General features: G+C 33.0%; 1 protein-coding gene across 2 annotated transcripts; it reads right to left on the bottom strand.

Moving 5' to 3' along the window:
- Positions 1-4,709: 4,709 nt before the first annotated feature.
- Positions 4,710-7,743, bottom strand: LOC107910363 (uncharacterized). Of its 2 annotated transcripts, none has more exons than XM_016838183.2 (5): positions 7,522-7,743; positions 6,230-7,146; positions 5,797-6,022; positions 5,440-5,522; positions 4,710-5,081 (listed from the first exon to the last, which is right to left on the bottom strand). In XM_016838183.2, the coding sequence occupies exons 2-5, from the start codon at positions 7,049-7,051 to the stop codon at positions 5,001-5,003; spliced, it is 1,212 nt and encodes a 403-aa protein (XP_016693672.1). In that variant the 5' UTR covers positions 7,052-7,146; positions 7,522-7,743; the 3' UTR covers positions 4,710-5,000. The 2 variants fall into 2 exon arrangements, with proteins under 2 accessions (XP_016693672.1, XP_016693671.1); XM_016838182.2 differs by having other exon boundaries at positions 6,230-7,179; positions 7,522-7,707.
- Positions 7,744-13,854: the final 6,111 nt, after the last annotated feature.

Raw genomic sequence — 13,854 nt, 5'->3', positions numbered from 1 at the left:
GGTTATTTGATTGATATGAGTTATGTTGTCATTTAAAGAGCCTAAGGGCATATTGTTGGTATGTGATAGTAGTACATGTTTAAGTATTGATTTTGGCTTGATTTGAATGCCTTGTTACGGCTTGTTCATGTCCAAAATGTTGATTTAGGTTGATGACAAATTGGGTGAGAAATATGGCTAGGAAAATGGTCTATTTTTGTCCACACCGGAAGAGACACGGGGGTGTGTCTCAGCCGTGTGTGACACACGGCCAAGTGACACCATCGTGTGTCTCTTGTACCTTTAATTTGCACAAAATAGAATACTCACACGGCCTAGCATACGGGCGTATGGCTTGGCTATGTGACCCAAGTCTAAGAGTTACACGGGTTGGGACACGATCGTGTGCCCTTATTTTGAATACCCACACGACCTGAGACATGGGCGTGTCTTTTAACCATGTGAGTCACACGGCCTAGCCACACGAGCGTGTGTCCCCTGTACCTTTGAAAAATTTTAATGTTTTTCAAAAAATTCTTTGAGTACCCAATTTAGTCCTAACTTATTTTCGATGTGTATTATGAGCCTCGAGGACTCATATATAGAACAATATATATGATTTTGATTGATTTTTAATATGAATATAATATGATGTGAAATTTCTGTCTATTTGTTTTGTAAACTCCGGTAATGCTCTGTAACCCTATTTCAGCGACGGATTCGTGTTAGAAGTGTTACATTTATTAGTATCAGAGCTACGATTTAGTCGATTCTCGGACTAACGTAGCCTATATGAGTCTAGCTATACATGCTATTATATAACTTGTGATAGTGTGATATCTCCTGATTGTTTTAAAACATGTTTTCATATAGTAATGTCATCCGACTCAGCTGATTCCGATGAAGCAAAAAGTAACGCTCAAGCCTTCGTTCAAGGAGCAGCTTCGAGTGGTACGAGGCCCATATCTGAGGGCCAAGAAAGAGAGGCTAAAGAAGCTTTCTTCCAAATGATGAATGAATGGTTTATTGAATTTGTACGAACGAACCTGGCTATGTTACACATTCCTAAGAAAAGGAATGGTGGAGAAGGGTTGATGTTTGTAGACATCAACATTGCAGGTCAAAAGAGGAGTGCTCTTGTTGATACGGGAGCATCAGACTTGTTCATATTGGAAAAGGCTGTAGGGAAACTTGGTCTCTCTATTAAGAAATTGAATAGGAAGATTAAGACGGTAAATTTTGATGAGGCCTCAATTGTAGGAGTAGTTCGTAATGTAGAGTTACAAATCGGCGAATGGAAAGGCAAGAAAGAATTCGAGGTAATCCAATTAGATGATTACAATTATGTGCTTGGCTTAAACTTTCTTGACAAGATTCAGACATCTTTGTATCCATGGGCCAATCAATTCATATTGTCACTGGTCCGTTATCAAAAATTATTATGTCGGTGCATCGAGATATGAAGGTTAGGACAAAGGTGTTGTCGTCAATCCAACTAGTTGTGGATGTTTCGTATGGGAAGAATATTAACTTGATAGAACGTAACGCTACAAAAGCCTTTTCGGAAGTGTTAATGGCACAAGAGATCGATGTAAAGCCTATAAATTCGATTGTGGAGCCAACACCTTTGGGAAATGTGGGTTGTGCCTCAGGCTTCGAGGGAAAATGAGCAATGCAGAAATAGTTTGGACGAGTAAATGCTGCAAGTCAGGTATATTGTGAACACTTTGATAGTGTTTTGAATTCTGACTTGTTGGCTTTACAAGGTCGTAGGGGCCCTTTCAAAGTTCATAAGCAATGAGGTCGAGGGATTGTGGGCAATACGAAGCCAATGTGTGAGAATCAATGCGATTCAAAAGGAAACAAGTCAAAATTAGGACAAGTTAGAGTGAAGACTTCTTGCCAATGAGATGTACCAACGAGTGTAACGATTCAAGTAAAGAGGCGAAAAGGAAACAAGTCAAAATTAGGACAAGTTAGAGTGAAGACTTCTTGCCAATGAGATGTACCAACGAGTGTAACGATTCAAGTAAAGAGGCGACGGAAGCCGAGGTAAAGGTTCCGAAAGAGGGGACAACCCAATTGTAAGACAAGTCGGGAGGAAACCAAGGCAACAAGAGAGTTCCAAGGTGAATCAAGTCAGTGTCATTCGGAAGTCACAATGAGGAAGTTGCGAAAATGGGTGGGGGAGAATGTCACGGGCCAAAGTGCAAATCCCGTGACTATGGCACAAGATGCGCCCCATGGAGGTCTATCGATTGGATAAGAAACATTTATCCCACGAGAACTGGCCCGATTCAAAGAATTGTTGGAGAAGCCTATCAGATTGAAGCATGGTTGTCCCGATAATGAAGATATGACAACTAAGGCTACTTTTAGTAAGTAGGGGAATCATATCTTGTAGATTTGATATGTATGATGTAATCTTATAAATCCCCAAAATTAAGGGATAGGCTAATCTCGTCCGTCGATGTAATTTAATCTTGACCGTTGGTTTTGGGGGAGCTCAAATATAAATAGAGAGCCTCCCCCTCACTTGTAAATCATTCCATTGTACTTGAATTCTTAAGAGTAATAGAATTCTGAGAGCATTTACTTAAACACCTTGTGTGCGTTATTTTCTGTGGCTTTCTATTATTCTTTGTGACTTCTTTTGGCATAAGTTTGCTTCCGCTATACAAATTGGTACCTTGGAGGAGTTCTTAAGGAATCCTCACTTGAGTAAAGGCTGACTTTGGCGAGTTTGGATGAACGGATCACCTAATGCCGCACGGATCGCGAGACGAAAGATCTAGCTCTGTGACACTAGTACATAAACAATTCAATTAGATCATTGAATGTGTGGTTCTTATATAATTCATTTGATTATGTTTATATAATTAATGATTGTATGATTAATAGTAAAATTCATTCAATTACATTTATACACCAATTCCATTAGATCAATGATTATATTTTATTCGATTACGTTCATAATTAGGTAAATGCAAATGATCATAATGTTATAAAACTTGTATAGAAACGATTCAATTAGATCATTGAATATACGACTAATTATAATTCCTTCGATTAAGTTCGAATAATTAATGATTGTATGATTATTAGTAGAAGTGGCAATCAGGCAAGTTTAGATAAATTCAAGTCGGGTTATTTCGGGTTTGGATCTTTTTAGGTTCAAGTTATTTTGAGTTTGATCTCGAGTTCAAGTTTATTTTATATTTGATGTAATTATCTACATAACGTAAATGTTTACATCTCAGTCGATGTTTTCAAAATTGGGCCAGATCAACATGTCAAATCAATTGGACTGACAATTAACTAGTACTCCAATTCGAAACAAGGAAAAAATTCGATTGATCATGAATCGGTACAAATTAGAGGTGTTCATGGGCCGGGCGGCCTGGCCCGGCCCGAAATATGGGAGGGTTTGGGTAAAAATATAGGCCCGAAATATGGGCTTGGGCAAAAAAACGAGGCCCGATTAAAAAACGGGCCGGGCCTCGAGCACCATTTTTTTTGGGCCGAGCCCGGCCCGGCCCGAATAATAATTTTTTTTATTTTTTTTAATTTTAAAATACTTTTTTTTTAATTTTTTTAATTTTAAATTTTTTTTAAAATTTTTTAAAATACTTTTTTTAATTTTTTTAATTTTAAAATATTTTTAAAATACTTTTTTTTAATTTTTATTTTAATTTTTAAAATAAAATTTTGGTATTTATTTAAAAAAACGGGCCGGGCCGGGCCCGGGCTTATGAATTTTTTCCCGGGCCGGGCCTGGGCAAAATTCTAGGCCCATATTTCAGGCCGGGCCGAAATTTTTTTCTGGGCCCGGCCCGATTCATGAACACCTCTAGTACAAATCGGTTGAACTAAATTTTATATTTTTTAAATAGTTATTTTGTTTTTTATGATTTTTAATAATTCATAATAATTGTTAAAGAAATTAATTGAAAGTTCAACCATTCATTTAGTTCCAAAAATTTTGATTTCAATATAAATTATTAGTTTATTATAAATTAAGTAAATTATTATTGTAATGAAATAATTTTATTAAAATTAACATTTGTTATTGATAGCATAAAAATTATAAAAGAATTAATTTATTATATAAAATCAAATGTGTGAAATAATTTTATTTTAAAATATAAAGCATTGCAAGTTAATTATGTTAATTTTTTTTAACGTTAATTTCATTATAGATTGTTATTATATATGCTCTTTTTAATATAATACTTAAAACTATCTATAATCTTTTCTCAACCCTTAAATAAGAGAATAACACGTTTCAGCGCACTCGAATCTATGACAACAAGATTAATATCAATCGAACTTAATCGAACTAATACTCTAATTATATTAAATTTTTAAAATAATGAAATAGATTAACTTAATTTTTAAAAGTTTAAAAAGAGGTAAATAGGACTCTTGACTTAATTTAGATTCCGACATACTTAGCATTTAATATATATTTAATGATTCAAAAACTCATTTTCCAACGTAAAAAAAGAAAGTTTAAGATGTGGTAACCAGTTGAGTCTTGAGTTGACATTTCAATGACTTCAATTATTTTCATTAGTGCAATGGCTGAGATGATTTTAGATCACAGGATCGCACCACACTGTAGAGGTTGTGACAGGCAAATGTCAAATCTCTCTACACATCTCTGTGGTTCGGTCCAAATTTTCAATTCCCTCTTTAACCAAGTCAGCTATCAAAACTAGGCAACTGTGTACTACATCATATATAATAATAATATTGAAATTCAACTAATTCAGACATTAAAGGAAACTAGTATGCAACAACGATGGTCAGTTGTGGTAGCACAGACAGACAGACTAGCCACATGTAATAAGCGTCGGTTTCAAAAGCACCATGATTTACAAAGTTGCACCAAACACAAAAACTTACTTTAATAAGCCTGAATGCCATAGCATTCATTAATTGTCAAAATCCTCACCAGTATGCATGCGTGCCCAATGCTACAGCTGCTTCCATCCTTTGCTTTATAATATTGATTCAGTTCAGATATTTCTCTGGTCAGTCAAAGCTTTCAAATACGACCGGTCCGTCCATGGTTTAAATGCACCTTCATGAGCCGTATTCTGACAAAATACTCGTAAAAGCTTAACTTCATACATAATAAGCTGCTTAGGAAACTACAAGCTATTGAAATGCACAAAAATGCCTCTCTATGTTTAAAGTCATTAGAGTTTCATTATTCATATACAAACTATAAAAACAGCTTTTTGCTTTATATAAGCATTATATCTTCTATTATTTCAGCATCATTACATTTGAATCTACTAGCTAACCTAATTCAAGTTATTTACTATGCCAGTTTGTCCCTTTCACCGAATGGTTTTACCTTTAAAATGGGTTGATCGGTAACACAAAAGCCGATGCTTTTCCCTGTTTCAAATATATTAGCATGAGATGATGTACCAATGATAAAACACTCACCTTCAACCAAAAGAAAAATCCACGTAAGAGACATAAAACTTTACGTGTATCAGGCCTGAATTCATCAACTGTTGTTCTTAGATCTGCAAGAGGAACAAAATGGTTATTAAAGCTAACATTGTTTGAGAATTTCACTTAACTTGTATAAAATACTGAAACTAAATAAGGAAACAATTATCAAGCTCAATAAGTTCTGCTTAACCAAAAACTATGGAACCAATGCAAAATCTGAAAGTCCAATAGAATGAAGGACCACTAAAATCACTTGCAAAGACAATATCTTGTGCGTCGGTCTTTGCTTTCAAGAAACGTTTCTTGTTCAGTAACAATCAATAAACTCGGAGAAACCAAATGTACCTTTGTACCAATCAAGGTACGATTTTCCAACGGTTTTGGTTGAATATGATTTCATTCTTCCATGGCGCAAGTCTTTAACACCCTGCACTGGTTTTCTTTGAGTTACATCTCGCCAAAGATTTTGAAACTCCTCTCGGTTATAGGGAGTTTTAAGAAGATCCATAAGCTGCTCCCTGAACAGAGACGGACTAGAACTTCTGATGCCATCCCCACACTCTTCACCAGCCTTTTTTTTCCAGCAACAAGCACCATGGAACCAGGAAAAAAAGAAGGTAAATGAATTAACAACGCACAAAACTGAAGGAACAAAATATACTAGAAATCCCTTTCTTGAACATCCAGATGAGGTTAGAGAGTTACAAAGCAAAGATAAAGGAAAATAAGAACAAAAGCAATATAGAGAGTTACAAAGCAAAGATATATATATATATACCAATGATTGATAGCATTTTGATGGCACAAATGGTGTATAATCTCCTTTGCATAAAGGCATATTATCCAATGTAAATACTTCTACATCAGGACAACTTCCATCATTTTTCTGATGTGTACTTTGAAGACCCTTTTCATAGCTCGGTTCAGTTTTGGTGCCAGACTTATCAAGTGAAACCAGAAACTGAGTGCACTGTTCATCTTTAATAGCATAATTCATCATCTTCGATGGTTCTCCACTTGATTTACAAGCAACTGGATGAGCCTCAACTTCCTCTTCTAGTTTGTTTTCATTATCTCCACTTTGTCTTTCCTGGCCAGGAGAATTTCTTAATTTTTTCTTACTCCTTTCATCTCTGATCTCCAAAGGTCTCTTCACAGTATCAGGCCTTGCTTTCCTTGAAAAACCACCCAAAATGTCAGAAACCTTAGCCTTTTCTCTTTTCAAATTACTCTTGGAATTTGTCTGCCTATCCACATTCTCAAAGGACTCTTCTTCCTTTCCCTCATACTTAAGTACAAGTGAGATATCAGAACTAATTGGAATTTGGACCGTGTATGATTCCCCATTCTCATCCAGTTTTAAATTCTCCAAAAAACAATTATATTCAGGATTCTTCTGCAGCTCTTCTTCCTCATCATCGCCATCTTTGTCATCGTCACCACCACCACCACCATCAGCAGCAACAGAAGCAGCAGCAACAACATCATCATCATCATCACCATCATCATTGCCATCAGGATGAAAATCGAACTGCTCAAGATTGTTAAAAAATTGTCCATACTCAGAATCTTCCATGTCAATTTCGTTATACTGATCCATAATTTCCTTTTCAAAGTCCTTACGAGTTTTAAAAAAAATGCCGGTGTTTTTTCTTCAATAGACTATAAGCCTTGAATCCTTCAACATCTCTGCAACTTCATCATAACATGTAACATTCTTCAGTTTCCCTATAATAATAAAACAAATACATAAAGAATAAAAAACCTCTCATTTTTGCTCTCAGTTCTCTACCAGTCGATCACATTGTGCATGCAATTACAAAAATAAAAAGGCCGTGCATTATACTATAACAACCAAAGAATGAAGATTTTTATTTCCAAACATAAAAAAGAAACCATCTTTCTCCCTTCATAAAACTGCTACGAGTTAATCGAGGCTACTTTTAGTTAAAAGAACCAAAAAGAAGAAGAAAAAGGCAAAAACAGAAATCGCACAGTGGCTTGATTCTGTTTTGTTAGGCTTTCTCAGGGAACAAACAGAAAAGAGTAAAGCAGTAGAGCAGAGCATACCGGAAAGTCTGGAGTGTTGCTTAGTTTACTGTTGGTCGCTTTTGATGAGTTGAAGTAACCAACAGCTTAAAACTCGGCGGAAGAGAGACACAAAAACATTGAATTTAAACAGGGAATTGAATGTCACTTTGTCTTTCTTTTCTAATTATTTTGGTTGGCCCATTTAAGTAAGGGAAAAATACTTGGATTTGCTCTTGGCGTCGATTTGTGTATCTTGGCTTACGTAAATTTCGTTCGGTGTGAATTGATTAGTAGCGTATTTGGGAGTTGGATTGAATCCAGAGAAAATTTTAATCCAATTAATAACTTTTATTTTATTATATTAATTTAGTTGGAATTTTTTTAAAATGATATTCAAGTTAGAATATGAAATCATTAAAATTAAATTAAAAAATAAACATCTCAAATTAAAATATTATTTCAGTATAATACATAAATTTCAAACCATATATATTTACAAATTTTTTTCAAAGCAATAAGAAAAAAATTCTTTAGTATGATAAATTTGATCCTTAATTAAGTCCCAAAATTTTTATTTTAGAAAATTTTTAAAATTTTAACTTTCTTTATATATTCTTTAAAATTTTTTAATTTTTTATAAAATTTGGTCTGGGAATTTGCTAGCAAATTCTATAGATCGTTCTATTGGGGTAATGGTTCCTTGGGTAATGTAATGACCTAAAAACCTTATTTTGGTTTGGAATAAACTTATTTTGGATTTAGAAACTACTAAACCATTATTTCTTATGACTTTTATAAAGATTGATATATGTTTAAAGTGTTTTTCTAAATTTTCTGAAAATACTAATACATCATCGATGTATACTATTGTGAATTGAGAATATCATTCATTATTCTTTGGAACTCAGATGGAGCATTTTTTAACCCAAAAGGCATTACATTCCATTCATATTGTCCAAATGGTACAGTAAATGCTGTTTTATATCTTTCTTCTTCTTTTATTTGGATTTGCAAAAATCCAGATTTCATATCAAATTTTGAGAAAATATTTACATTACAAAGTTTTTGTAGCAAATCTTTCTTATTTGGTATTGGGTATCTAATCCATTTTAAGGCTTGATTGAGAGGTTTGTAATTAATTACTAATCTTGGCGTTCCTCTTTTAAGTTCTGCATTTTTTATTACATAAAATGCTGAACAACTCCAAGGGGAACTGCTCTTTCTAATTAATTTTTTATTAAGAAGGTCTTGTATTTTTCAAAATATTTGGATAATTTTTTCAACAAGAATCCAAGATTATGTAAGTCTGTAGCCCCGGATCAAACCACAGCAAAATTTCTTCAAGCAAAGTCAACAGCCAGTGCAATGTTAGCTCAAGCCAAGACCAAAAAAGAATACAAAAAACTCATGGCTGAAATGCTCAGCTCATTGGACTCCGAATCTGAAGATGAATCTCCGGCATCCTCAATCAAAACGGTGGATCTTGCAGATGATACCACTTCGGTAACCATCACCAGGTCCAAAAAGAAATAATACATGAACAGGAGAGATTCCCTGCAACAAAATAATCCGTGAACAGGAGAGATTCCCTGCAAGAAATGATGTGAACAGGAAATATTCCCTGCAACAAAATAATGTGTGAACAGGAGAGATTCCCTGCAACAAAATAATGCGTGAACAGGAGAGATTCCCTGCAAGAAATGGTGTGAACAGGAAAGATTCCCCGCAACAGAATAATGCGTGAACAGGAAATATTCCTTGCAAGAAAAGACAAGTGAATAGTTATGTAATTTGTATTTTGTAACCAGAGAATATATTCTCTGAAAATTTATTTTCAAAAGTTTCAAATGTAATGATTAAACGATTTAGATGATGTAAGGAGAGAATAGCCCTCTATAAAAGGCTATCAGTTTGTGAATGGAAGGCAGAACTCGATTTTACCCATTTGAGTTGTTTCTCCCAAAAGTTTCTCAAAGTTTTTCAAAACTTTCGCATTAACAAAGTTTCATTTTAAGTTTCCAAAATTTCAAATTAAATAATATTTTCTCAAATTGCATTTACAAAATTAAGTTTTCAAACTTAAACTATTTTCTTAAAAATATCTCATTACCAATCCGGTCCTCAGATCCTCGGGACTTCCTGGTATCAGAGCCAAGGAGGAGCAGGTATTCTTAAGTTTAAGAAAATATTCAATTTATTTTCGTTATTTCTGAGTTCTGGTTTAACTATCTTTATTATCGTATTATTATTTTGCTGAGAATTGATACAGTGTCCAGTTAGCCATGGGTTAGGCGTGTCAAGGACTAAGTATCCCCGTAGGCAACTTAATTAATTCAGAGATTCAGATAGTAGAACCCCCTGTAGGAAATACGAAAACAAAGAATGTTTCCTTTCCTTAGAAGGACCAATTCTTCTGCTAGCTTTGTTTCTAATCAATCCCAAGAATCTGACAAAACCTCAAACAATACTGTTAATGAACAAGAAGAACATTATGAAAATATTCCCCAAAGATTTGATAATTGGACTCTTCCAAGAGTTCCAACAAACCAAGTTTACAAAAAAACAACTTTTGAAAATTTAAATGCTTTTTGCAGTTATGTTATAAAAACAAAAGAAAGGAGTTTACCTATTCAAAAAGAATATGAAACAATCCAATTATTAGATAAAGTCGTCATTAATAAACTCAAAGAACAAAGATACAAATACATCCCTTTTGGATTAGTCCAGGTTGGAGTCAAACCTCTTAGTGTTGAAGCCACTAAAAATACCTCAATATTAGTAGTCTTAAGAGACCAAAGACACATCATGTTTAATGACTCATTATTAGGAACTATAGAAACAAGCCTATGTACTGGCCCAATACATTTTAATTGTTATCAAAATTTTATGGTTTCTTTGACTGATAAAAACATTTTACAATCTTTAACACTTCAAATACATACCCATAACTACAAAATGCTTCCAGGTACAGAAGTGTTAACTTTGGTTTATAGACTCCATTTCACAGCCATGTATTCTGTAGTTAATACCAAGGCTTTACTCCAAAGCCCAAAAGGAGAAACCCTCTTAATAGAGACAGACACCACAAGATCTCATACTACAATCCCCAGAACAATACAATGGCATGAGATAAACCTTCCTGATAAGTGGAAACTTGAAGGTGCTACAGACCCTGTGGCACCAACCCCCATAAGAAACACTTCATTAAGTGAAATTTCTCAGCACCAAGATGGCACAGTTGAATTAAAATTCAATAGGCCACAAAGAATGCCTCCAAGACACTCCTTCGAAATAGGAAGTACCAGCACAGCTTTTAGGAGGTTAAATATAGAAGAAGAGTCAAATCCAGAAACACAAACAGTAGATTTTAGGACAGCCAGAGCCTCTGTCTCTTCTATCCCAACAACATTTAGGACCAATTTACAAGGAATAGATAATTCCTCAAATATAGCTCAACCTATCTATGCCAGACAAGAAGAGAGTCCCCAAAATTCACCTAACATGTCACCAACTTATTCATCAATGACTAATAATGCAAGACAAAGAGAAAATTCAGAAATATTTGTTTTAGAAAAATTGTTTGAAATAAATAAAGAATGGTGTAGAAAGCACTTTTATTCCAACAAAAATAAGCAAAAAAGAGAAGATTACTTTAAAAATTATAATGATAAAAAAGAAAATATTCTTCAAGAATATTATAGATTTATGAATACTCATAAAGTCCATATAAAATTTTTTGAATGGTTTGAAGAATATTATTTAGGATCTGTTAATACAATAAGATATAATACTAGATGGCAAACTAATAAAGGAGAAGTTGAATCTCGACATCCCCCTTTAATGAAGGTTCAATATCTTCATAAGAATACTGGAATAAAAGCAAACCCTTTAAGAATGAGAGCTCCCGATGCAGGAGAACAAATCTCATCAAAGGATATCAAAATGATAGTAGAACAAAACAATTATACAAATATTAATCTTCATACAATAGGAAAACAATTAGATTATATTGAAAATTTGGTAGAAAGTCAACCAATCAAGAGAGAACCAGTAAAAGAGATAACCGAAAAAAGTTCCAAAGAACCAATATTCACACCTTATGAGATTCCAAAAGCTTTCCAAAAATCCCAAAATGATTTCCTAACAGAAATCCAAAATAGACTTAATGCTTTAGAAAACCATAAGTCTGAATTAATCGCCCCTGATACCCCAATACAAACCCAATATTCAGTAAATACATTACACCAATCCTCCCAATCTGACTCGGATCAGTCAGATGAACAACAAATTAACAAGATGGCTTGGAAAGAACCAAAAAGATTATATTATCCAAAAATCACTGCACCTGATCTTAACATAGAAGAAAAACCTGTTTTCCAAAATAAATACAATGCTAATACAATCTATGAATGGAATATAGATGGAATGTCCGAATATAATATTCTTAGTTTATTACAACAAATGACAATGGTTTCAAATGTTTATAAAACCCAAAATCAAAATGGATTAATCAATGACCATGCTATAGCTAATCTTTTAGTTGTTGGATTTACTGGTCAATTAAAAGGATGGTGGGATCATGCACTGACTAAAACCCAACAGGAAGAAATTTTAAAAGCAATAAAAAAAGATGACCAAGATAGAATTATTTTAGACGAACAATGAAGAGAAATCCAAGATGCAGTAGCAACTTTAATTTTCTCAATCTCTAAACACTTCATTGGAGATCGTTCTCATCTTAAAGATAGAAATTCAGAATTACTATCAAATTTAAAATGTAAAAAATTAACCGATTTTAAATGGTATAAAGATGTCTTTATGACTAGAGTCATGCAAAGATCTGATAACCAGCAACCATTTTGGAAAGAAAAATTTCTAGCAGGACTTCCCACATTATTAGGAGAAAAAGTTAGGAATCAAATAAGAGAAAATTACAAAGGTATTATTCCATATGAAAAGCTTACATATGGTGAACTAATTAGTTTCACCCAAAAAGAAGGATTAAAAATTTGCCAAGATTTAAAATTACAAAAACAACTCAAGAAAGAAAGATATCAATGTAGAAAGGAATTAGGATCATTCTGCCACCAATTTGACATCAGGAATGAGCCTTCTTCTTCAAAAACATGTTGCCCTGAAAAGCCAAAAAATAGGAAAAAGAATATTTCAGAATATTATAAAAAACCTAAATATAAAAAATACAGAAAAGGGAAGAAACAACAAAAAACAGAAAACAAAATTGACAAAACAATAAAATGTTATAGATGTGGAAAACCAAGACATATCTCAAAATATTGTAAAATCAAAAGAAAAATCAATAACTTAAATTTAGAAGAAGAGATAGAACAAAAATTAAATGAAATCCTATTAGAAACAACTTCTTCTGAAAATGATACATCTACTGAAACAGATGAATTACAAATAGACGAATTACATACAACATCCCAGTCTTCTGGAGATGAGAATGAACCTTCAATTAATATGCTAACTAAAGATCAAGAATTTATGATAGAAGTTATTGATAAAATTCAAGACCTAGAGCTTAAAAGAGAATACCTTTTGAAATTAAAATCCTCATTAAAAGATAAACCAGAAAAAGAAAAAGAAATCATTTCTAGTCAATCACAAATGTATAATATACAAGATATAATATTTAATAAATATGAAAAAATAAAACCAAGACAAATTACAAACTCTGAATTACAGTTGGAAATAAAACAGATTAAATCAGAACTTTCTCAGCTTAAAATAGAACAACAAGAAATGAATGAACAAATTAGATCCTTAAAAGACGAAACCTCAGAAAAAAGTTCATCAGAAACTGAACCTGAACCTGAAGAAAATACACAAGAATATATGATGGTTCTAACTAAAGTATCTATTCAAAGATATTTAATAAAAATAAATATTGTCATAAATAATGAATTTCAATTAGAAACAATAGCCCTTTTTGATACAGGAGCAGACCAAAACTGCATTAGAGAAGGAATAATTCCAACAAAATATTATAATAAAACATCAGAATCTCTTAAGGCTGCAAATGGTAAAAAATTAAAAATTACTTACAAAATTTCCAATGCAAAAATATCCAACAAAGGTATAAAATATCAAACATGTTTTTACCCAAGATGTCATATTAGGAACCCCATTCATATCCTTACTCAAACCTTATAAAGTAACAAATAATTCTATCTCCACTAAAGTTTTAAACACTAAGGTAGAATTTCCTTTTGTAGAAAAACCGAAAATAAGAAACCTCAACCTATTAAAATCTTTATCCATTCATAATGGACAAATTAATAATTTAATTAATTACAAACAGAAGCAAATCTCTTTCCTAAAAGAAGAAATATGTTTTAAAAAATTAAATGA

Source organism: Gossypium hirsutum, chromosome D02, assembly GCF_007990345.1.
Source record: "Gossypium hirsutum isolate 1008001.06 chromosome D02, Gossypium_hirsutum_v2.1, whole genome shotgun sequence".
Taxonomy (NCBI): Eukaryota; Viridiplantae; Streptophyta; class Magnoliopsida; order Malvales; family Malvaceae; genus Gossypium; species Gossypium hirsutum.
Note: the sequence above shows the minus strand (reverse complement) of the source record. Positions and strands in the feature narration are given on the sequence as shown.

What these genes read in the sequence shown, in the direction of transcription:
- LOC107910363 (XM_016838183.2), bottom strand. Translation starts at nt 7,051, where the DNA reads ATGGATCAGTATAACGAAATTGACATGGAAGATTCTGAGTATGGACAA. An exon ending in CAAAATGCTATCAATCATTG is followed by an intron (nt 6,023 to 6,229) that starts GTATATATATAT and finishes TGGAAAAAAAAG; the next exon opens with GCTGGTGAAGAGTGTGGGGA. An exon ending in GATTTTTCTTTTGGTTGAAG is followed by an intron (nt 5,082 to 5,439) that starts GTGAGTGTTTTA and finishes GTATTTTGTCAG; the next exon opens with AATACGGCTCATGAAGGTGC.